Source organism: Dunckerocampus dactyliophorus, chromosome 9 (assembly GCF_027744805.1).
Source record: "Dunckerocampus dactyliophorus isolate RoL2022-P2 chromosome 9, RoL_Ddac_1.1, whole genome shotgun sequence".
NCBI classification, from domain to species: domain Eukaryota; kingdom Metazoa; phylum Chordata; class Actinopteri; order Syngnathiformes; family Syngnathidae; genus Dunckerocampus; species Dunckerocampus dactyliophorus.
The window spans coordinates 21,072,009-21,097,538 of NC_072827.1; the positions used below are offsets into that span (position 1 = coordinate 21,072,009).

Sequence of the window (25,530 nt, forward strand, 5' to 3'; positions counted from 1 at the left end):
TAAAAGTAGGGCTGTCAAAAATAGCGCTTTAACAGTGGTAACTAATTAATTTAATTAATTCCATTAACTTTTTCAGTGTAAATAACGCATACGCATCATGGCAAGGAAAGCTTCTCTGTTATGATGACAGATGGAGGCACAGTCTAGCGTCCCCACAGTCACACAGAGTCTGATGGTCTTTTATACCTTTATTCTGACATGAACACATCAACAGCAGTGCAATTCCAACACCACATACGTATCTCCAACTCACAAACACATCTGTAGTCCATTCGTGATTAGACACTTCCTCATTGTCACTAGACAGTCTGCGAGATGCATTCATGGACACTCCGAACATCACAACAACGTCTTTTGTTATGCGTGTATGTGTGTCTAAATAAACAGAAATACAAAGAAAAACAATAAGTAGATATTCTTATCACTCACCATTAAGTATAATATGTTGTATTTTGGTATGCTCGGAAATTCCAGAAAATTTGCTCAAAACATGTGAATTCAACTTATATGACGTGGTGTCTTTGAACGCAGCTCCTCATTGACCATAATACAGTTAAAGTCTGATTCAAATATTCTGCTACAGTGTTAAGTAATATAGAAATATAGTGTAACCTAGTGTGACATGGTGATTAACCATGATTAATTCATTTGAAAACTGTGATTAATCTGCTTAAATTATTTTTATCATTTGACAGCCCTAGGTAGAAGATGACAAAATACCACATGACCAAATTAGTAGCATTTTTTTGGTCTAAAACGCTTGTTGATAACAAAAAGGAGGGCTTGTCATCAGCATGGAAATTAAGCTTTATTTGCTTTTGATTGTGTGAATAGATGTTCATTTACACTTGTATGTTTTTTACAGAATGTGTTCATTGCAGTCATCATCGAGACCTTTGCTGAAATCAGAGTGCAGTTTCAGCAGATGTGGGGGTCGAGGAGCAGCACCACATCCACAGCTACAACGCAGGTAACAATGCAGAGCCACAGTTGTGGCACTGAGAATTTAAAAGTACTCTTGCTATTTAATATGGGTGATTTAAGGCCACACAATGGCTGCGACTGAATTTTGCTTATGGCTAACTAATGTTGTGTTAGGTTGGCGGTACAGTGTAACATCCATCCACAAAGCGGATGTTTGGACTTTCACTGGTGATACAGCACTTTTCCTGTTTTGTTTTCAATACTGGGGGAAGGTCTTTAAGGACACACACTCTATTTAGTTGCTCTTTTGGGGGACCGCAGATGTTTTATGAACTTGTAGCCAAAGGCTAGATTAGTGTTGAATGCTGTCCAGTGTTTTTAATGGTGTGTATTTATTTATTTGGAGGGGTTCTCATGTGTTTTCCCTGTGCCGCAGATGTTCCATGAAGACGCTGCTGGGGGATGGCAGCTTGTAGCCGTGGACGTCAACAAACCACATGGCCGAGCACCCGCCTGTCTTCAGGTAAACCTTGTACACGTACACGATTGCATTTGATGCTATCTGTGTACACACTAGGGGTGAAATTTAAATGTGACCAGATTTCTTGTTTGCTGTCTCGCAAGAACAGTTTTCTGTTTTTTTCCATCGAAGTTGAACAGTTGTGGCACTGTGTTGCACACAGAAGCTGTAGCAATTCTAGATTTGTCAGATGTACATGTACATGTTTGGACTTGTCTACACCCTGAATCGCCATTACCATTAATCACCATCAAAAGTAATAATGCTATTGTGGCGAGCATAACTCCACTTCATAACACATCTCATAGAAGTGATCTGTGTTGACAATGATCGCTATTTTTAGCGAGTAAGGGTGAAAGACAGGAAGTGTTTCTTGCGTCATGCATTTATTGTGTAATTAAATGCAAGTGTTCAACAAAGGTGAACGTGCAGGCAAGCGGGAGTGGAACGCTGCCTCCATACCTCCGTGTGATGCAATGCAGGTCTGAAAGCTGCATAAACCCCCTTCCCTTCCCAACCCAAACCCTAACCAGTGACAGAACCAAGAAGACAGAGCTTGGACACAACCCTCCTTTGCCTAGCAGCACCTCTCCTTCCTGGTGAAACATGCATCGGTGTTCAAAGTGTGGCGCAGGGGCCATCTGTGGAACATGGTGCATTGCAGAAATAAAATAACAAAAACCCAGCAAAAGTAGAAAAATTGAGCAAAAAGGCACAGTTTAACTAGGAAGTGCTAAAATGGTTATACTAATAACTAAAAAAAAAAACTAAGATTTGTCTTGAAAGCTATGTCTAACGTTTCTTTTTTTTTTTTTTTTAATTATGAATATCCACGGACAGCTAAACAGCCCTAACTTACATAGAGAAAGACAAGTAGACAAGACAAAAAACAGTGAGCATTGTTCAACTACAAGCTGGCACTGTTAATGCTGACACTCCTATTGAAAAGCCAGCATTTCAAGAGCTTGACTGTGACAGACAGTACCAATTGCCTGTGAGAAAATACAAACACCAATTCCACAATTTTACAGAGTGAAAGATGACAGATTATTATTATTATTATTATTATTATTATTATTATTATTATTATTATTATTATTATAACAGTGGTTAGTTTATTTAGTGTCAAAAATGTTGATAATATAATTTAGTGTAAATTTGTGGGATGATAAACGTTTCACAACGCACCTCATCTCGTCTCCTTCTCGCGGGCCCAGTCTCATGCATCGTCTCGTTTCTTGAGTTGGGTGTCTCGTGACACCCCTGCTACACATACATGTAAAAGGTGAAATGTTGATGGCATGTCAGTATTATTCATACATGGGCCAAATTTTGGGTTTAAGTGTTATGGGCGCCACACATGGAAGACGACAAATGAGTGCGATTGGCGAAACTCATTGCCAAGGCGTAGCAAACCACGCAGCTGAGCTGCTGTGACCAGCGACAGCCGTGAGCGACATGTTCACATCCAGAAGGAATTGTCCGAGTCTCCCACATTTTTGATTGGCTGTCAAATGTGGAGGGAATGTTTACTCTGGCACCGACGAGTTTCCATGCCGCTTTTGTCTTTATAGATCTTATATTTTATTTTAGAAATGTCAAATAGCTCTGGGAAATCTGATATGGCAAGCATAGCGTACTGATTAGCATCCTGTTCATTGTTCGATCAATGAAAATCCCGCTCATTGGTCCTCGTCTGGGCAACAGTGATGAAAAGTCGAAAATTTCTCAACTTTCCGGGATCGTGTCGCAAGTCAGTGCGTGCACGATGACGCGCACAAACACAAACATTCACATGCGCCAATTTCGGCGACACGCGATAATTGCCCTATTGAGCAGGTTCCATTGACAATGAAGGAAGTAGAGGCGATGTTGCCTCCCGTGTGTGGCGCCCATTACCCACTGTCATCGTTTCATACGTTTTGAAAATTATATTCATGATTTTATTCAAGCTTTTTTTAACACCATTTATGCATTCTGAGTAGTGTTTTTAAATAGTTTTAGGAATGTTTTGGAGTGTGTAAGAAAGTGGAAAGGAAAACGTAGCTCTCTTTAACCTCCGTTACTAACAATTATACAACACAGCAGTATCTGAACGAGTACAGCAAGTGTAGCACGCATGGGTTTCACACCAACAGCAGAGTAGCAAGATTTTCAAGTGCATGCAAACCGCCTGCTGGATGCAAGGCACTCATAATACTTAAGAAAATGTCAGGAGGTTGCCTACAGCCACAGCTGTTAATGTCAATGTTCCTTCACCCACTAATTAGAGACCCTGGCAGTTATTTGCGTTTGTAGACCATGCACACGACAACTATAGGAGACTCAGCGCTTAATTGCATGGAGGTGTTAACTGTAGCATTTATGGTAGTTCAACATAACTGACGTGTTGTTGTTCTCCTTCTGAATGGAAAGGGAGGCTGACTTAACATAACCTCTGCTGCTTGCAGCAGTAGTAGTATTGCACTACATCCTTACCTCGGAACTGACTATATGACTATATTTGGTAGATGTTGTACCACAAAATGGCCTTAACTCTGAGTGTTTGCTGGTGAATTTAAAACCTTGCTGTGCTTTGTGATCTATCAAACTAGAAGCAATCTTGATGGCCCGACCTTGTGGTCTTAATAATAGCCACTGTGATTTTTTTCCACCTTTAGCTCTTCAGACTTTGTAGGAGGTTTACTTCTGCTACCACAATAATGTACAGTATATGTTCTCCCTGGCTGATTACAGTCTAGACTGAATAAACAGTCTGAGCCACATTCATGAATGCCCCGACCACGTCACATTTTGTTCATTTCCGTTGTGCGACTTTAACAAACATCTCCCCTGCTCTTCTCTGATGGTGTTATTTATTTTTTACCATTGTCACCTTTAATAACACTTTTTTTAATTTCCTCCTCTTTCATTCTTTACATCCAATTTGCATTTGTTGATTACACAATCCGTCACTTTGTACGGATTGGCACCAAAATGATTCCTTTCTCCTTGCAATAACCATACCCCTCTTCAAGGTCTTGTGACTATCAGTTATGCATCATAGGGGATAAGGCATTGGACTAAATTACTTTCATCGACCAATGTGTCTTTGAATGTTCTAACTCCTGCTTCATTGTCAGTTTTCTGCAGGATAATGTTGCCCAAAAGGACATACCATAGCATGGAGCTCAATTTACCTGACTTTACCTTACCTGTCATGATGTTCTCTAGACAGAATGAATCTGAATCAACAGCACCTCTGCTGGTTACAGCCAAGCAGTGCACTTCATTTTGCCTCAATCGCTTCAATATACAATTATTCAGCAATCGCTTTCACAAAATCGACTGACAATCAATTAATCAGTTCATCGATTATTATACCCCTCTGTAAAACTAAGTAGCGAACCTGAAGCGTGTTAAATTCATTTTTAAGATCTGCTCATTTAAACACAAGGACAAGACAATTATATGACAATAATACTATTAGTTCAATGAGGTGGTCTATCATTCATACATTCTAAACAGTTCTTTTTTACAGACCAGAGTTGGCTAGTTTTTCATACCTGACAGTTACGACTGCTCACTTGCAGTCTTCTTCAGAGCGGGTAGCCAACTCTAGTCTGTAAAAAAGAACTGTGTAGAAAATACTATTATTTTCTTACTTTGAGATGTTTATAATTGCAGTTCAAGCACATTTATGCATGTATTATATACTGCTTATGGAAGCCAACCAAATCGTAGTGTAATTATTACACGATGGACTGCTGGGGGCTAATTAGTAGATCTGGACACTTCATTAACCTCAACATATCAGTGAGGCTACCACTGAGATGACCTAGCGAAAGCGAGGTGGCGGTCTTAGAATTGAAGTTCATTTGAGGGCTGTAGCTGTAGCCATGATAAATTCAGTGACGAAAATGTTGATACGCTGCGTTATTGTCTTATTTGGCTTTGTCGCCCCCTCCAGAGAAGATGCCGGCTCCAAAAAGAGCAGGTGGCCAATCAATTAGGTGTTATCTCCAACTGCTGCTGCCCTCAGAACTAGCACACCCACATATGAACAAATGGGAGAATCATGTTTACATGCAGATCAGAGGATTGCACGTGTCCACTACTGACGTAGGGTTTATTATAGTCTGGTGCAGGTAGTGCCCATCTGCCAGCATGGAAAACATTCTCAATCATTTGATGGCCAATTTCGTCTGCAGCCAGGCAGAGCAGAACAGAAGCTCACACCTCGCTTCCTGTGCACATGCATGCAGATGGCCCTGCAGTCTGGAGGCTCCAGCATCTCTCCTACCTGTCTGCTGCCTTCTGCTGTGGGTGACAAAGCAAAGCGATAGCTCCCTTGGCGAGTGTTTAAGGGAAAATGGCGATATCCCTCATTCATCAAAAAGATGACACTGTTTGCAGATTGCATAGATGTTGGAGGGCGAGGGGTGTAACCTGTTCTTTTAGCCAATGTAGAGTAGTTACTGTAAGATTAACACCTACTGTGGTGTACAGTCATGTGACAATATTTGGAACCACCATCATGTATTTGTGTAAGCTAACTCTTCTTCCTGAAACGCTGCACAAAAGGGTGAACATTTACACCACTGTGTTGCCTGTGCTATTATTTTCTACAAATACACAATATGCAGTTGAAAAGACAGCTCTACACAGTACTGCACTCTACACAGTACAAACAAAGAGTACAAACAGCAATACCGGAAAAATGATTACACAGTTTTAGAGTAGGGTGTTGACCCGTATCACCATGATATTTGGTACACACCTTTAGGAGACTCACAAGCACATGTGAATAAAATTTGAGCAAGATTGGTTGAAAAACATGGCCACCATCAGCAAAACATTTGGAAGGGGCACAGGCTGGACTTAAGTCACTTTTGTCACAATCTGCGTGGTAGCCTGTGTGACAGCTTGTTTATGTTCCACTTTTATGCCTTAGTTCCGGATTTGTGCTCTTATTTTGTAGTTCTTCCTTAGCCCCTGTATTTCCATGTCTGCAAGGTGTACGTTTCTTTTCTCACGCACCTGCCGCTAATTTTGGGTCTTCCTATTTAGTTGACATGCGTGTTCCTTTTCTTTTGTCGGAAGCATTAATTATTGTTACAGCTCTTCTGTGGAGTACTGTCGCTGCATTACAGCCACAATAATTAAAATAGACTTTTAAAGTCTAAAGACTTTTTTAGACCTGCGCTATGGTTTTCATCTCTCGCATCCTTGGGTCGTGCCACAACACCACAATGCCAAGACGTGACAGAATGCTCCAACCAAGACCTGACGACCTCGAGGAGATGGACTATTGGAGCTGGCAGGTTCTGAAGGCAATGGAGAAGGAGAGCTTGAGGTACACCTTGGAAGAGCTGGTAGACATGGTTTGGGTGCTGGACGGTAGGTTGGTTCCCATGGCATCGGTGTATCCGGTGTTTAATGCAGTTGCCAATGGCTCCCGCGTCACATCAGCATGCCAAGCTCCCGTCGCTGTCCTCTTCCGAAAGAGCCACGTTCCAATTTGCGTGCCACGGTGCGCCGAACTCTAGTTGTTCTCTTCCTTATCTCTGTTGCCTCCGGTGCAACACGAAGAGGAGTGCAGCACAACTTGTTTGTCCACCTGCAAGTCGAGACACAGGTCTCACTACAACAGCCCAGGAAGCACAGTCCGCTACTTCTCCTCCTCCACCCACAAGTCAGGAAGCTGGGCTTTCTGCAACAAGCCATGAAGCACAGCCCGCTTCTTCTGCTGCTTCTTCGCCGTCATGTCAGGTGGACGAGACGTCACCTCCTGCACCTCCTGCCGTCACACAGCTCGGCCCTCCACCTGCAAGTCTGGACGTTGGGCTCACTATAACAAGCCAAGAAGCATAGCCCGCTTCTCATGCTGCACCTTCTCCGTCAAGTCAAGAGGGCGAGACTCCTCCTGCTTCTGCTCCACGTTTGCCTGCTTCATATGGAGCTCTGACCTTGGCAGCTGCCTCACGCCAGCGTGCTGCTTCGTCAGTTCCTGTTCTGGCATTTCCCACGCGCCAGCCGGCTTTGCCTTGAGCTCTCTTCCTGGCGTCTCCAACATGCCAGCGTGCTTCAGCTCTCGTTCCTGTCCTGACGCATTCTATATGTCAGCCATCCTCGTCTAGAATTCCTATCACGGTGCAGCTCAAGCGCCGTCTCCGCTCCGCATGCCGTCCCTGCCGTCCCCGACAGGGGTCCCGCCAGCTCCTCTATGCATGCCCTCGTGGCCGACCCCCGGATGAGTTTCGCCAGCTTCATCATCCTGGCCGGCCCACGGAGGGGTCCTGCCGCCTTCGCCGGACCTTCTATTCCGGCCGCTCCCCGGAGGGGTTTTGCTGGTTCCGCTGGGCTCACCATCCTGGACGTCCCCCGGAGGCAACCTGCCATTCTGGCCAACCCCTGGAGGGGTCCCACCTCCTTTGCTCGCTGATAGTCCAGGCCATCCCCCGCAGGGGTTTCGCCAGCTTCACCAGGTTCATCATCCCTGGTTCCTCTGGGCTCACTGTCCCGGTCGTTCCCCAGAGGCATCCTGCCACTCAAGCCAACCAGAGGGGTTTCGCCAGATTCACCAGGTTCTTGATCCTGGCCGTCCCCCAGAGGGGTCACACCTCTCTTTAACTTTGAACTTTTTTGGACATCTGGGATCCGTCCTTAGGAGGTGGGACGGGTGGGGGTGGAGTACTGTCACGATTTGCGTGGTAATCTGCGTGACAGCTTGTTTATGTTCCACTTTCATGTCTTAGTTCCACAACACCACAATGCCAAGATGGGAAAACTTTGAGGATATCTGTATTACATGTATGCTCGCATGTCCAAAGCATTTAAGAGCAAGCCTTCGGGGATCCACAAATCGAATTTTTTTCACAAGACTCTGTGCTTTGGGTAGCCCTAAACCTGACACATACAGTACTTGCACAAGTGTTTTGGTGGCAATATTTCATCTGTCAGGGGCTGCATCTTTCGAGACTGCATTTGAAGGTTGATGATGTCATAGCACCATATTAAAGTTGCGCCAAATTGTAGACTCCTTTAAATGCGGCACACAAATGCGGGCTTGTCTCTTTTTCCGCTATTATCTCATTGTGTTGGAGTGCATCGCTTCCGGGGTTCAAACACCCGCACAACACCTGTGCAGCGACGCCAATGTTGCTGGAAAACCTTCTTTTTGAATCTACATTTTGTAGGATTTCCCATTAAATTCTCATGAGAGCTGGCTGCCCCGGGTAATACATTTAATGGAGCAAAAGGCTCAGAGGAAAGTCAGCCGTGTTTATCCCTCTGGTTATCCAGCTATCAAAATCCTCACTCTATGTGATGATGATGTGCTTTCTTTTTTCACTCCATGGTTGTGTGTGTACGTGTGCCTGTGGACCTACATTGTTGACGCCTACCCTCGGTCTCTCTTTCATAGCCATGCACTCTATTGGCAGTCTCTCACAGCGGGAGGCCGGCCTTTTTGCCCCGAGCTGCTATCAACAGAGGTCCAGCTGCAAGCTGTGTTCTGCTTATCTCTAAAGCACCACCGTTCGATTCGGGCGACCACGAGGGGAAACAGTGCCATTCTTCCTTGTAGAGACGTCGTTTAAAAGTAATTCGTGCAAATCTATACACATCATGTGAACTTCTGTTACTTGGGAGGCACACAATATTTTGAGTTAATGTGAGCAGGCATCTTTTACCTCAAAATGACACCAGAATTTGTCAAAAGACTGTAAGATGTGCTTTGCTATGTATATTTTAAAATATATATATTATTCTTTACATTTGTGCAGAATCACTCATACCCTTTCTAAATACAGAAATACCAGAACGTATTTTACAGGAGTAGGTGAGGCGCCAACCGTATTATTGTAAATACGCCAATTAATGCCTCTATTCATTTAACCACTGAGTCTCCAAAAGTTGCCAGGTGCATGGTCTACAAAAGCAAATAACGCCTATGGTCTTTAATGAGCGTGGGATAAACAAAATAGCATAGGCAACCTTCTGAGGCAGATTCAATACAGTATGATAGTATGATAGTAAAATGTTGGTTGCGCTACTCGGCTGTTGGTGTGCCGTACTGTTGTTTACAATGAACTCATCAGTGCGCTTAATGGCTGAGCAGTGTGCTCCATTTGTTGTTGTGTCAATGTACAATACTTGTTTATAAATGAACATGTAGTAATTTCCACTTTCTCATGCACTCCAAATTATTATGAAAGTAAAATAATAACTTCTTATACATAATGAGTTTTTAAATTTGGGAAATAACGGGCTATAATTACAGCATATATGGTACATACTGTACATGCAGACGTCTGCTATGGCAGCAGTATTTTGCTTGATACCGCTGTGATGTGGAAACAGGAGTTCAGAATATTCACCTGTCTGCCCACATCCATCATAACTGAGGATTGATAAAGCCAGACATTTTCAAACAGCTCTGGTATTTGATCCTATTACATTGTGGAGGCGTATTAGATGCGAGTGTCTGATGATTGTAGATAATAGAGATAGAAGAGATAGATCAGGTGAGTGTCACAGGTTTTACTTGGCAGAACACGGCCCAGTCCTCGGGCAGGCTTCATCCGACATGCGCTGCTCTCACCTCGTGCGGAGGCAGAAAGAGCATTTGTCCTCTTTGGCAGTCTGAGCAAACAGACGGCGCGGGAGGAAGAAGCCATCAGTCTGCATAAAGCCTGCCACTGTTGGCCTGTGTTATACAGTCGCAGCTGTGGGAATTGTTCCAGGTATTACTAAACCCTCCAAATGATGTGATTATTAACAGTAAATGATGTTTGTTTTATGAACGCAGCCGAGTTGTGTTGTGTTGGATGCCGCACTGGTGCTACAGTGAATTAAGTAAATTAGGCATTAAACAATCTAAGCACCCAGACAAGAAAGGATTTTTTTTTTATTCAAAGTTCAGCCCTGTCCAAATACAATAGAATCTGAAAAGCTAAGCATCCCAAATCACCATGAAGTTTGTTCAACTGACATATTCTGGAAATATATGCCAATAAAACTCAAAATTCAACTACCAGCATGCATGATGTGATCAAATCTTGTCAAACTTAAGCTCCACAAAAATGTTTTTATTTAGAAATGTATTTTTACAACGCCACCTCAGAAGGGAAACCATAGAATTGGAAAGGGACCGTTTGACGTAGCTCTACTGAAACAAAACCCGAAGTTGGGTATACAGTACAGCTCTGTCTTGGCTTGTCTGTACAATATGGTGACAGTCTTTACTTTAGCACCGGCCGTGTGTTTAACTTTTCTTTGACATTTTTGTAGATGTTTTGTAATGCTAGCTAGGGATGGGTACCTTTCACATTTGAACTGATACGGTACTAACGGTACCAATGTGGTCATAAATGTTCATTTACTATTTAAATTTTTTTTTACAATTTAATATATTTACCTCTCTATATATAATCTTTAACAACGGTATCAACACAACATCCACCTGTATTTGTAACATCACAGTTGTTTGACAAAATTCTTTAAAATGAAAACCCGTAACTACAATTAAAGCCCAGCTCTGAGTACTCATATTCCTTTCCTTTCCCCTCTGGAAAAATTGGGTAATGGGGGTCCATGGAGGACAAACAAGTTTAAAACAAATGAGTAAACAGGACGGACAAATTGAAGTAATACAAACAGCAAATGAAAGTGAAGCAAACATCTTTGCTGTGAATTACAATTATGGTATCTTCGTTCCTATCTTCGAGAACGCTGGGGGGGGGGGGGGGGGGGGGGGGGGGGGGGGGGGGGCATTGTGGTCATTGAATAGCTTTGTGTGTAGAAGAAGACAAAGCTACTTTGGTGTTGTTGGTGATGATTTAATGCATGTTTAAATTATATCTGCTTTGGTTCTTGTGGTTGTGTTGCTCATCAGAGGCATAGTAAAAAAATGCTCACACTACAGTATACTATGCAATGCAAACTTTCTGCTATGCGGTGAATTATTTTGAATTGCTGGATTACATCTAAATTATTTTATATGGACATTCCAGTCTTACATTACTCAATACAGTATTAGTAAAGATGTTGACTGTGAATGTTCTTTCTTACATATTTTTTTATGCAATTTTCGACCTGTTATTTTTGTTGTATACTTGTATACTGTTGTATACCGACTAACGAAATACGCACCTATGATTTTAAGTCAATTTTAATTCATTTCTGAATACTGAAATGGTGGTTTGGTATTAAAATACAGCCGTTTGATACGTTTCTACACACTGGGATGCACCCAGGCATCATGTCACATATTAAGGCTGAATCCCACTTCTACCTCTTAGCCCTTCCCCTTCATCTTACCCTTTGTCTTACTCCTTCCCCTGCCCCTTAAAACCAAGGAGAAGAAGCCACTAAGAAATGGGACACCACTTGATTCTCATTACATCATCACCCCTCACCGCTTTCTGGCTGTGACATGGGCAGATGAGATAAGTCAATTCTTAATAATACAGTATATGTCTTTTTTAAATAATATACATCTTTTTGAAATAAAAGACACACGTTTTTAGAAGCTGTGGCTAGTGTATCTTCCCCTCGCTGGCGCGTGATCAAACGATTTTAAAATACAACTTGCAATGAACAGGCTAATCGGTCGCTGTATAATCATTTTCTAATCATTTATGAAATGCAGTAGATTGCAGTGAAGTTAGATATTGGTATTAGCCGGCTAGTCATAACTCGCGAAAATTCAAAATATGGCGAATATTTACGCAAATGATGTAATATCTAATAAAACATGAGTGACGTTACTGTGAAAATCAATACTTATCCGTAATTACTTACATTTACCGTATATGCTTCTTTTGGTCTCCACTCTGCCGTCTTGTCAGCGGGTGTTGTAGCTCCGCCTACCCCTTCATTTCAAGTTTGGTGCCCGACCACACCACACTTAGTCTTTAGTGCTGGCTATACACCCTTAAGCACTTAGCCCTTTCCCCTCGATTTAAAGATAATTTGGACACCACTTGATTCTCGTGAATGCCCAAAACCTAGGGGTAAGGTGTAAGATTAGGGGTAAGCGGTAGAATTGAGATTCAGTGTAAGTGACTTATTTGAGAATATGTTGACATTTATTCAACAGATAGGTTTCATATAACTGAAAAAGCTTCTGTAGCTTTAATTTGTCTCCCTGTTGGTGTAAACATTGCCCCCTGCCTCTGGCTTAGTCGTCTTCGCTTGTGAATTGAATTGTTATTAGGAGCGACACCAACAATCCATGGAGATTGACGTTTACATACCGATGCAAGGTACCTTTTGATTTTACGTGAGTTGGTGCTCGGTTGTCTGCGATTGGCTGGCGACCAGCCCAGGGTGTACCCCGCCTCTCGCCCGAAGTCACCTGGGATAAGCTCCAACATACCCCCGCGACCCTGATGAGGATAAGCGGCATAGAAAATGGATGGATGGATGGGTGCTCGGTTGTACCAACAGAATTTTGTTGGTGCCTATGAAAGCACCGTTTTCCTTACCCATCTGTAATGCCACCACAGAACAGTACAAGTGATGGCAGTATGATAATAAATAAATAAATACATAATAATAAAGTACAATACATTGATGATAGCCATGGGACCAGTTTACTGCGATACAGGAAAGGGTCTGGCTGCTCAGTATAATATAAGCAATACAATTCATGAAAAAAAATGACATACACAAAATAATTTTAAGAAGGAAATGCTAACAAATACACCGGCACAGCTATTCCTATAAAAGACCAGGAGGAGGCAGTATCACCCTGCAAATACCTCCTTATTCCCTTTTCATTATGTGCTTGTCAGGCGACTTCAGAGGGAGTGTAGTTTTACTTTATTTTTGTTTTATTTGCACATTTATTTTACACGTCATTTGCTCACCAAAAAGTCTGTGGTGTTTGGTCTCGGTGCAAGTCGTGTTTGTCAGAATATTTTGCGTGAGGAATCTTTGCTATCTGTCAAAAGCTTGCTTGTGTTCTGTATGTGTCTTGCAAAATGTCTCACTTTTAAAGTGTGTGTGTGTGCGTGTGTGTGTGTCTTGTAGTGCACTGAGCACCTGGTGCTTCAAAGTCGGTGCCAGAGGCAACAAAAAATAAATAGCATCACACAAGTGAGAATGGGTTTCACACAAGCTGAGGGACAACAGAGGAGAGACAGTGTTCTTGTCCCTCAGATGATAGATTTAAATTGATTTGGGTGTTTTGACAACAGCTATGGGAATCTTGTGAAATTGGATTACTTTATTGACCCACATATAAGGCTACGTTCACACTGCAGGACAACTCCGATTTTTTGGCTCATATGTGACCTGTATCTGATTTTTTTCATGTCAGTGTGAACAGTAAAATTTTGATTTTTTTCAAATGCGACCCAGGCCTCTTTCGTATGTGGATATAAATCCGATGTGTATCCAATGGTACAGTCTGAATGTTAGTGTTGGGTACATCCGACCTATATATCATCAAAAGGCGTATTTTGTCACGTGAGAGTTGCTGAAAGGTACACACAGATGTAAAATCTTTTTTTGTTCTCCAAAAATTATGCAAAAAATCTGTGCCCGTGAAGTTGCTCATGTCAGTGTCTCACCACTTGTGGCTCAGACTCCTCACCCACACACTTTTTGGAACAGACATCGCAGCAAGTTCCCCACGAAATGCCATCGGCAAAATTCTTGCCCTCTTCCTATTTAATCTGCTAAGCGAAATAATTTGGTAAAGAAAATGTTGACTCCTGTTGCACAAAACTGTTGAAATGGCCACAAATGTGCCAGGACTGAGACCACAAATTGGGGCCATGTGTAATTTTGTAAACATAGTAAACCGCGTGTGATGTTGGGTTTTGTGCGCATGCGCGTCACATGACACACACACACAGCGGAGTTGTTGCACGCCAAAATTACAGAAATGACAAATACATACAGCACTTGGACGCACTTGCAGGCTGCGACCCTCTGTTGCTTTTCATTTGTAAACCCCTGGATACCGAATATGAGATGACCCTTCTATTTCAGTTTTCTTGGGTGATCCAATACTCACTATATTCAGTAAAGTACTATAAATAATATGGACGTAAGTGAACACGGTAGGGAAGCACGCCATTTTGCCAGCGTATGGCCAAAAATCATGGAGTAACATAGGGACAAGATGAACAAGGTTGTCCTTTGATGTTGGCTGTTACGCCCCTTGCATAAAGGTTGCGATTGGACACACTTCCAGCCCGTCTAAGCGGGGTGATTCTCCAAAGCTGACAGAGAGTATGGTCAAAGTCAGGACTTACAGAGAATCAGCTACTTTATACGCCCATACAGCCCCTTTCTGTTCCCTGTCAGTCCGCCTCTATCTTCCTCTCTGCCTGCCACACACACACACACACACACACACACACACACACACACACACACACACACACACACACACAGCTCATTTCAGCCAAAACACCCATGGGGGGAGAGAGTCTGGCTCTTGGAAATGTCAAACTGCTTTGTCATGTCCAATCTCAGTCAGCCTAACTACTCTGTGTGTGTATATGTTTTTTAGCAAAAAGCAGTTAAAAGCCATTCACCCCATCATTCTAGGCCAACAGAATCGCATGGTAGACTATATGTAGCAAGGTTATGGCTATTAAAGACAAGATTGTGTGGATGTCAATTACTGATGTAACTTAATTGTTGGCAAGTTGTGCTTCTTTATTGAACAAACTGATTGAGACTCAAATGCTTCAAGAGTCCATTAAGATGCTGTTAATATAAGATGATGTTTTTAAAATTACATTCATGGATTTATACCATATGGAAAAGATATATATATAAATCTTACAGTATATGTTTGTATCTCTATCGCTTGAAACTTGTATGTAATGCATCAGGGATCGATTCTTAGTAAATTTGTACAAAATGAAACTTGGATGATTTGGGTACTTTGGGTACTACTACTATGATTTGGGTATCAGAACATCCATCCATTTTCTATGTTGCTTATCCTCACTAGGGTACGCTGGAGCCTATCCCAGCTGACTTTGGGCGGTACACCCTGGACTGGTCGCCAGCCAATGGCAGGGCACATATAGAAAACAACCATTCACACTCACATTCATACCTATGGACAATTTAGAGTCACCAATGAACCTAACATGCATAACATTTTGGAATGCGGGAGAACACGCATGAGGAGAACATGCAAACTCCACAAAGAGATGCCCAACGGAGATTTGAATCCAGATCTTCCCGATCTCCTGACTGTGTAGCCAACATGCTAACCACTAGGCCACCGTGCGGCCGCTTATCAGAACAATATCCAGCATGATAAATGAGTATCTTGTATGAAAAAATGCAAAAGTGGCCACTTTCAAGAGTAAATCATATATGATGCGCAGTGTATGAAACAAACTGAAGGTTTATATGTTTTTTCTATTTCTGTCAAATGACGAGTCAGAACCTTTCTTCACATGCGCACGTGACCTAACAAGATGCAGGGAAGCACGTCTCCAATAGTCACACATTGGCAGATGTGGATGGAAACTTCTGATGTAGTTTTTAACATTTAATTTGTTTATTACAAGATGGCAGTAGCTGCATTGAGCATGAGCAGCTAGTCCTACCTCTTTAAAATATTGTTGCACTACTTGGCTGTTGGTGTGAAACTCATGCGTGTTACACTTGCCGTACTGTTACAGTTACAGTTAGAGTATAATGAATATACATGAGTTTTTGCATTATACATTTCTAGTATACTGTATGGTTGTGTGTGTGTGTGGATTGGTGACAGTTTTCCAATACCTGGGGTGAATTCGGTGTTCCCAGAATACTGTCTCTCTCAAAGTCTTCCTCTCATCCTTCACTCGTTTTAATCCTTCCGGGCGCCAATCTCACATGTAGGTCTTTTTTTAGGGGGTGAGCCAGTCCACCCACTCCCAAGCTGTTCCCTCTTGCCACACACATGCACACACACACACACACTGCCCATCCAAGGCCGTGATCACATCTGTTAAATTGGTATTCTATGGTAGGTTGTATGGTATTTGTTTCAGACATGCGTAACAAGTTACATAAAGAAACATTTGCACAGTTCAACATGTCTGAAAAGGAGCAGGAAGAAGCAGATCTTATATTTAATCCTACCCTTACCCCAAGTCTATTACTGATAATTCATTCACACCATAACTTTTACTTGTTGACACTTACAACATTTCACTTTCCAACATTTTTTCCCAATATCTGTATGAAGGGATGGTGTTAAAAAAAATCAAGAAGCAAATAGGAGTTAAAATAATGATACTTAACAACCTTATGCAGTATTAAGAGAATAAATACAATGTGAAAAATGATAATTGGGAATAAATTGTTCAAAATAAATAGGATACATTTGAATTTGTAAAACATAAAATAAAACAAGTAAGGCATTAAGGATGTTGACTTTACAGCTGCATCAGGTCTTTGTGGGTTCTGTCTTTAATTTCCTTGTAGTCGACGTGATGTAATATTCAAATATCTGTCCAGTTCTTTGATGTCTTTGACAACAAGTACTTTGGCTCGCTCCAGTCCTCCATTTAAGCAGTTGGCGTTCCAAATGCCTTGAATTCTTCCCTGGTTTGTTTCAGTCACATGCCTTCCTGGCAATGTCAGTCTGAATTGTCTCTGAACTGACACACACACGTTCTCCTTTTTGTCTAAACAAGCAGTACATCGTTCTTGTTTCCTTTTTTCTCCCTCCATCACATTTTATTTGTGTCCTGATTGTTTTCATGTTGTGATGTTGTTGTAGGCGTTCAATTCCACTGAGCGTCCCATGAGAAATAACACACAGTGATTGCCCCTTTCTCCTCTTGTTTCCGCTGGTGTGAATAACACACTGATTTTGTTGTCTGGGTGGGATGTTGTTTTGAGAAAAGACCCCTGATTGCTGTTTCCTTGCAGTGTGCCTGCTGGTCGTCTTAGCCCATTTCCCAGTACGCACTCCATGGCATATGAGTGGCATTTTTATACAGACATACAGGAATAATGCCTCTGCTTTCTTTGTGTGCTGTCTAATGTATGATTGTTGAACTGATCAAGTTCAAAAGAAAGCAAAATGAAAAATGACAGCTCTGCTTTGTCTCCACAGCAACTGATGCGGTCCTCCGTGTTCCACATGTTCATCTTGAGCATGGTGGCTGTTGATGTAATTGTTGCCGCTAGCAACTATTACAAAGGCGAGAACTACCGGAGGCACTATGACGAGTTTTATCTGGCGGAGGTGAGTTTCCAACTCACAACTAAGTCAACGTTGTCATATGAACTGAATTTATTTATTCTGGACTTTAATAGAATACAAATAGTGTTATCAGATTATGTTTTTCCTCTGACTAAATGTAAAGTTGGAGGGTCATTACCTCCGCTAAGCGCATCGCGGGGGTTATCTTTTTGCCAGCGTTTGTCTGGTTGTCAGTGTTCAATGATGAAATTTTCAGGAATTCTTGGAAATGGTGTATGTAAGAACCGATTACATTTTTGGGGTGATCCGGATAACCGTCTGGATCCAGTAATTTTTTTATTTTTATTTTTTTAAATAGCAAACTACATTTTAGCTAGTCGTCTTAATGTAAATCATGCACCCGCCCACTCTAGGAGATCTGGTGACCAGTGTTAATTGGTTAATTGTCTGACTGGTTAGTTGTTTAGAGAGCATTTACGGTACTTGAGTTGATAAGGCTCCAGCGTTTTGTTTCTTTTTTTTTTTTTAATTCAATCATTTATCATTCAAGTATAAACAGCTGGTCATTTAATATTATATTAGAGTAAAATACAAAAACAGGTTAAAATTGTTACATGAACTAACTTTTGTATCTTTTCAATCCCAGGTGGCCTTCACTGTTCTGTTTGACCTGGAGGCTCTTCTGAAGATATGGTGTCTGGGCTTCACAGGCTACATCAGCTCCTCCCTGCACAAGTTTGAATTGTTACTGGTGGTGGGCACCACCCTGCACATTTACCCTGACCTTTACCACTCCCAGTTCACCTACTTCCAGGTCGGGAGTTCATTGCTAACTTAATGAGCCATTGTCATGCCCCTCACTATGTCAACAGGAGTAATAATGTGCGATGCGATTGCTATGATGCTATTTTTCTCTCAAGAGGTGAATCTCTGCAGTTCATCCTCACCTCTCACATGCTATGAAGTCACCTGTGTAATATCATGAACCATTGTGTGCCTTTGTTTAGCTTCTTCAGATGACATGATTTAGATTTATACAGCTCATTTCAAGCTGATAGCCTCGGTATACAGGTGGCTTTATAGGCTTTACAGGGAAGAGTTATTATTGCATGGCTTAACCCTTTGACCTTGTTGTTGGTGCCCCGGTGGACAATTGAAAGAGGAAGAAAGGTCTTCTTGATGGTTCTTTAATGAACTCTGACCATACAAGCTGGCCTCATCACACGCTCAACAGCTCCCACCTACACTCTTAATGCATATTCTCATATAGCTTTAAAAATAGCTGCATGCACAAGCACTGTATTTGACTTTATTACATACTTAAACACACCAAAAATGTCATGGTTGACAAATTAGCCCAAAAGCAATGTCCATAAGACATATTAAATCATGCAATAAGAAAATAGGGATACATTGTAGTTGTTCTATTATACAGTAGCCCCCTCACATTTCATAAACTAGAAGTGCTCGGTATTGGCTTTCTTACCGAGATCCAATATGCCAATACTTTCCAGCACTTAATTTACAAAATCGATATCAATTGATAGTGATATAACGAATATCAACTGATACTGATTTCGGCAGCCATGCTTCTCTCAAACTCATGTCAGGTGACATCTTGTGTAGTAAATGATTAGATTATGCTTATTTTACTGTGATGCCACTGGATGCATTTCACAAATACACACTGTTTGTGCAAAATAAGACCAATACTGCAATATGCAATAGAAGTGCAACGTGCCATTTATATATTAAATAGTTGGTCTCAACAAAATACTCATTAAAAAATCATGGCTAATAGTCAACTGAAATAACATGTTCTACTATCAACAAGTAAGACACGTTTGTCTGAATACATTCACTTTCCACTTTACAGCCGTTGCAAATTGCAAACAGTCTTTAACTTAAAATTAGACACCTCTAGACCTCAGACTTCCCAATGGGAAACAATTTATTTCATATTTTATCAATAGACAATGCTGCAGAAATAAAACTTGGATATACATTAGAGTAGTTAGTTGTAGCTGGAATCGCAGCATAGATTTACTATCCATGAAACATCAATCAAAAGACATTAGTATCTAAATATCTGGCAACACAAGTGAGTACACCTCACAGTGGACACGTCCAAATTGTGTCCTTGGTGTAAATATTTAGCGTGAGCACCATTGATTTCTTGCACAGCCTTAATCCTCTTGCACATGGAATTGACGAGAGCTACACTGGTTGTTACTGGAATCTTCTTGCAGTCCATGATGACATCACTGGTGGAGCTGATGGATGTTAGCCAACTTGCGCTCCTCCTCTTTCCTTCCACTTGAGGATGCCCCACGGGTGCTCAATTGGGTTTAGGTCTGGAGGAGACGTACTTGGCCACTTTATCATCTTCATTGTCACTCTTCATTCGGTGGTGATAACAGTAGTTTATCATCTTGGAAATGTGTTTTGGGCTTTTTATGTTGGAAAACTCCCTTGCCGCCCAATTTTTGCTTTAAAATGTCACCACGTTGGAATTCATGTTTCCTCTCAATGCACCACAGCTCCCCAGATGCTGGCAGCCTGGTGCAGGCCCAGATCATGACTCAACCACCACCATACTTGACTCTAGGCATGACACAATTATCTTGCTACGCACAGCTATATAGTATAGACAAAATAGCTGTATGTTGTCATTTTCAGTTGGTAGGAAATCTATAATGCTAGACAACCTGTACAGTGACTACTGTAAAGTATGTCCATTCCTATAGTATTATCCCTTGAGAAGATATAAGGGGTTTGGGTAGGGTCATAAAAAAATGTAAGTGGTGTACTCACTTTTGTCTGATACTGGAAGTTTCCTGAGGCTCTTGCTCTGCAGAATGTCACAGTACATGTTGCAATTCATGTTTTCCTCCTTGAACCACAGCTCCACGATGCTGGCAGCAATCATGCACACTGCCAGCATCATGCATGACTGTAGATGCCTAGATGCCTAATCACTTGTGTTGTTCGCTGTTTAGACAATAATGGCTGTGTGTTGACTGATTTTCAGTTGATAGTAGTAGTAATAATAATACATTTTATTTATTTTATTATGATATACAATATGCAATGAAGACACAAACTCAATCAGTGAGCTAAAACTAAACAGGTAAACATAGAATAAAATTGAAGCATTAAATGTTAAAAGCCAGTTTGAAAAGATGGGTTTGGGCATGAGTCTTGAAGGTGCATAAGTTAGTACAGTTACAGGTGGGTGCGGGGAGGCAGTTCCAGAGGGAGTAAAGTTATGTTGCCATTAAAGCTGTAAATGGACCACCCTAGTGTATCTAGGTTTAATTTCGATAGTATTGTCCCATGAAAAGGTATGCTGTCATAAAAATGCTTGCATGTAAGCATGAAATGTAATGTCAATGTCAACAGTGACCATGAATGAGCGCCTCACTTACACTTCTCTTCATTGCAAGTGTGTCGATCCCTGATTTCATTCCAGCTTGGTCCCAGTGTGACATGCTGACATTCAGTCATAAGTGATTAACCTTAAAAAATCTGGCAGCAATCAAAAGTATGCTCTACCAGTAACATAAGTGAAAATGCCCACCAACACCTATTCGGAACAAAATGTCACATGCTTCTCCAGCCTTACTTATCAGCTTTGTCACGGCATAGAATGATTTTTAATCAGCCAATGGCGCCCTCTCCACTTTCTCGTGTGCTCAGAATTGTAATGACTGTAGTAGTGGTGTGATTCAACAGCTCAGTCAATTTGATTCATTCAGAAAAGGCATGGATGATTCTTGGACCTTTCAAATGGGGCGTTGATACCAAGCCAATATGGGTTGAAACGGATGTCTGTGACAGCGGCGACGTGTCACATCATGCAATTAGATTTCATGCAAATTGTTTCCTTGCCTTGCAAGTTCCCAGAAACATGCTGGCAGTATGACAGGGATGCCATTGTCTGAGTGTGATTTATAGGCTGTCAGTGGTATCAGGAAAACACAGTTTGTCTGCCATATTACACTATAATCCCATTCCAGCTGCATTTATTTGAAAGGAAACGGCTGCGGATGATACTGCACATTTAATGCATCACGTCCAAACATTGTGACAATCACTGAACTATGTGCATGTTCTCCTTTGCCACCTAAGGTCCTTCGAGTGGTACGCTTGATAAAGATCTCTCCTGCCTTGGAGGACTTTGTCTACAAGATATTTGGACCAGGCAAAAAGTTAGGCAGCCTGGTGGTGTTCACAGCCAGCCTCCTCATTGTCATGTCAGCCATCAGCTTGCAGATGTTCTGCTTCGTGGAAGAACTGGACCGCTTCACCACATTCCCCAGGGTAAGGAACCACCCTCAGTGTACCCTGTAGTGGGCTAAGGTGCCTACCTATGAAATCTTCAAGACATCATGATTTTGTGTCTTTTGTTGATCATTTTTCTTTAATTTCGATACAGGTATTTAAAAAAATGACTGCCTTGTAACACTCAGTGGCAAAACAACGATATTTGGGGAAATGAGTGTCCATTGAAGGAGTATTAATTACACATTACATTGACTATTTTTCTCATAGAATTGCAACTCTTTTTTGAGCAATATTCCAACATCGTACTCATAAAAATCTGACTTTTCTTGTGAAGTTGCAACTTATTTTCTTGTGAAATCAGGTATTTCTTCCCCTAAACGCCAGCGAATATTGGCATTGAGCCAGGTCATTGTGTTCTCAGCGCACTGACTCCATCGCCACTGCCCAACAGTCCAGTTGGGATTGATTCTTCCTCTAAAGATAAGACTTAGTTCTCATCATATTAAAAATGTGTTACAAGATTAACCAGAATTTTTTAAAATTGAAATTACGACGATCATTTTAAAACTTTTTTTTTTGCTCTCATGATTACCACAATTACTTCTTTCTCGTAGTATTTGATTTATTCTTGAAAAATGACATCTCCGTCCTCATAAAATGAATTCATTGTATTCTGACTATTATGACTTTTATTCTTTAAATACGTTGTAAAATTAAGACTGTATATATTATGCAGTCAAATTAGGACTATTTTTCTGGTAAAATTAGGACTACTGTAATCCCTCCTTTATCCCCGTTAATTGGTTCCAAACCTGACCGTGATAAGTGAATTTTTGCAAAGTAGGAGTCCTTTATTTTGTAGTTAGAGCATAGAAAACCTGTTCATGACCTTCTAAACAAGTGTTTTGTTTCAACATTATTGGAGCCCTCTAGACATGAAATAACACCCCTATAGTCACTTTTACAGTCGTATCACCCGATATATTAGACAAGTGACGAAAGCCGACTGTACTCATAACATTGCAACTCTCATTTTGAAAAATGTTATTTTTAATAATACGCTATCCTCGCAAAATGTATTCTCATAAAATTGACTTTGGAGTTGGAAATATGACTTTACTTCAATCTTTTAAATTTGTATTTGTCAAATTACTGCTTTATTCTCATAATCCTATGCCCTTATTGGAAGTTCTGACTTTTTTGTGAAATAATGACTCACTTTATTTTAGCAGAATTGCCCCTTTTTTGGAAAAATACAACTTTTTCCTACTAATGTTCTTTGACGAATAGTGATGTTCTATGACAATGTATTATTAATTTATTTTAAGTATGTATTAGCCTAAGTATTAGAAAAGGGAAACCATTTGTGTTGATGGTGAATCTTAAACCAACCCCAAACATTCTAAAGGAGAACTATAGCAGCACACAAGTTGGCTCATGAGCAGATGCCACTTAAAAATAGTGCTGTCATTCTTTCCAGTTCCTCGTCTGTTTTGTGTGGCTTCTGCCTCACACCCACACACATTTGTCATGTTTGCATCTCTCTCCTGGTGGCAGACATGTAGGTTGTATCATTATTTGCAATGAGTGGACTGTGGGTGTGAGCATACCAGTAGAAAAGTGGTCGATTACAGATGAGGGTGTTATAGAAGAAGAAAGTGCAGGCATGTCTCGGTGTCCCAGCATCCTCTGACCTCTACATGCAGCAGATGATTATGCTAATATTACTAAATCTCACAATGGCAGCTGGGAGAGCTGAGGGATGGACATGAGAAGCATTACTGTATATCCGTCTCCATCTTCACTTTTGTTGCCGTCTGTATCTTGTCCACAATCCCTTTCTTACCTGCTGTTTGTTGCCTTTGCTGTAGGCATTCATGTCCATGTTCCAGATCTTGACCCAGGAGGGCTGGGTGGATGTCATGGACCAGACCCTGGTAGCAGTGGGTCACATGTGGGCTCCAGTAGTGGCGATTTATTTCATCCTATACCATCTGTTTGCTACCCTGGTAAGAATGTTAATCGTGTAACATAATAGAGGAGTTTATTATTTACCTAGATGCTGGAATTTAGACAGTTTAAAAGTGCTTTTATTAAGTTTTGTGTTTGTGTAGCTTTAATGCTAATGAGCTGTGTTCCATGAAGTGCTATTGAAGTGCTATTGTGTACTTTATGCACTTTTTACGTGTACTGTAACTGTGCACTTGTCCAATGTAATAGATGTCATACATCACATATTAAGGAGTGGGACAGGAGGACACAAACATTAGCAACACTAGCATGGCTATGTGAGCTACAGTGCTAACATTACACTCAAATTGTAACAGCAACATCTTGCTAGGTTAGCGTGTTTGCTGAAGAAAAACAAAGTGATCTTAGGTTATGATCTTAGGGAAAAATTAAACGTAAAACACTTCTATGCAAGAACAACACTGAAAACCCACAGCATTTCAGTATGCGGAATTAAATTATAGAACGGATTCAGCAGGGAACTAAAACAATGCACCAAAATGAGCGAGTTCAAAAAATAATACAAGCAGTTGATGTTTTCTAAATACAAGGCAGAAGAGTATTGAAGTCGCTTCATCTTATTTATTTCTTATTGTGTTGATTATTATATTTATTGTTCTGTCATGCTTATTTTTATTTATGATGATTTATTTATTATTACACCGATTATTATATGGAATACAAGAAGTGAATAATATGTACTGCACAAGATGTGGAACGGAAGGGTTGGTAGGATTATTTTTTTTTTATGTCATTAAAACCTGTAACTTCAAAATAGGTCAATTATTCTCACATTCGTTGCTCATAAACAACCTTGTGAGACACATAGAATATTTATATTTGCTTGCTTTAATATACTGAGACACGGACACCTTTTTAACCTCATCTTAAAAGGAATCATATTTGATAATAATAATTCAAATTATACAGTGTCTTTTTTCAAGGTACCCAAATCTCTTCACAGTGAAGCCATTATTCATTCACTCCTCAGTCACACGCTGGTGGTGGTCATGAACATAAGTATCCACAGCCGCCCAAGGGTAGAGAGCTTTGGCACCGACGGCCACCACCAAACATGCATTCACATTCAGACACATAACGGCAAGGTGGGAGAAGTGTCTTGCCCATGGACACAACAGCAGTGACTGGGATGGAAGACGTGGGGATCGAACCAACAACGTTCCGTTTTCTGGACACATTGTTTTTTATGTTGATGCATTTAATTAGTTAGTGCAACCTCCTACCCCCAATTCTCCACCATAACGTTTTCTCAAACGTTACAGCTAATCAGCAGCAGACGTGAGAAGTGCTGACATTTTAGTGTTTGGGTTCCTAATATTGGGCAGCTGTCTCGATGACTCACACCTCCTCATCCCAGACAGGGCAGAACAAGTGGCTAATACCATTACAGGGGCTAATTGTACTTAGGAAAATGTCTCAAATTCTTTGTGTATATATTAATAAAATCATGTGTTCATGTCTGCGTTGCTGTGGCCTTCTAGATTCTGCTCAGTCTTTTTGTGGCCGTCATATTGGATAATCTTGAGCTGGATGAAGACTTAAAGAAGCTCAAACAGGTAGGAAATACATTTTTACATATTCTCTTCCCACAATCTAACCGCTGTTT

At 41.1% G+C, this 25,530-nt stretch overlaps 1 protein-coding gene across 12 annotated transcripts in view; it reads left to right on the top strand.

Moving 5' to 3' along the window:
* nalcn (sodium leak channel, non-selective) overlaps nucleotides 1–25,530 on the top strand; it is a 96,557-nt gene that overhangs the window by 19,633 nt on the left and 51,394 nt on the right. For all 12 annotated transcript variants that reach the window (XR_008572420.1, XR_008572421.1, XR_008572422.1 and 9 more), the window contains 7 exons: nucleotides 866–970; nucleotides 1,361–1,447; nucleotides 17,517–17,648; nucleotides 18,253–18,420; nucleotides 21,738–21,929; nucleotides 23,765–23,902; nucleotides 25,406–25,480. Coding sequence is in view for 9 of the 12 variants with exons in the window: in XM_054786783.1 (XP_054642758.1) it covers nucleotides 866–970; nucleotides 1,361–1,447; nucleotides 17,517–17,648; nucleotides 18,253–18,420; nucleotides 21,738–21,929; nucleotides 23,765–23,902; nucleotides 25,406–25,480 (897 nt within the window). In the remaining 3 variants the exon portion in view is untranslated. The remainder of the gene's footprint in view (nucleotides 1–865; nucleotides 971–1,360; nucleotides 1,448–17,516; nucleotides 17,649–18,252; nucleotides 18,421–21,737; nucleotides 21,930–23,764; nucleotides 23,903–25,405; nucleotides 25,481–25,530) is intronic.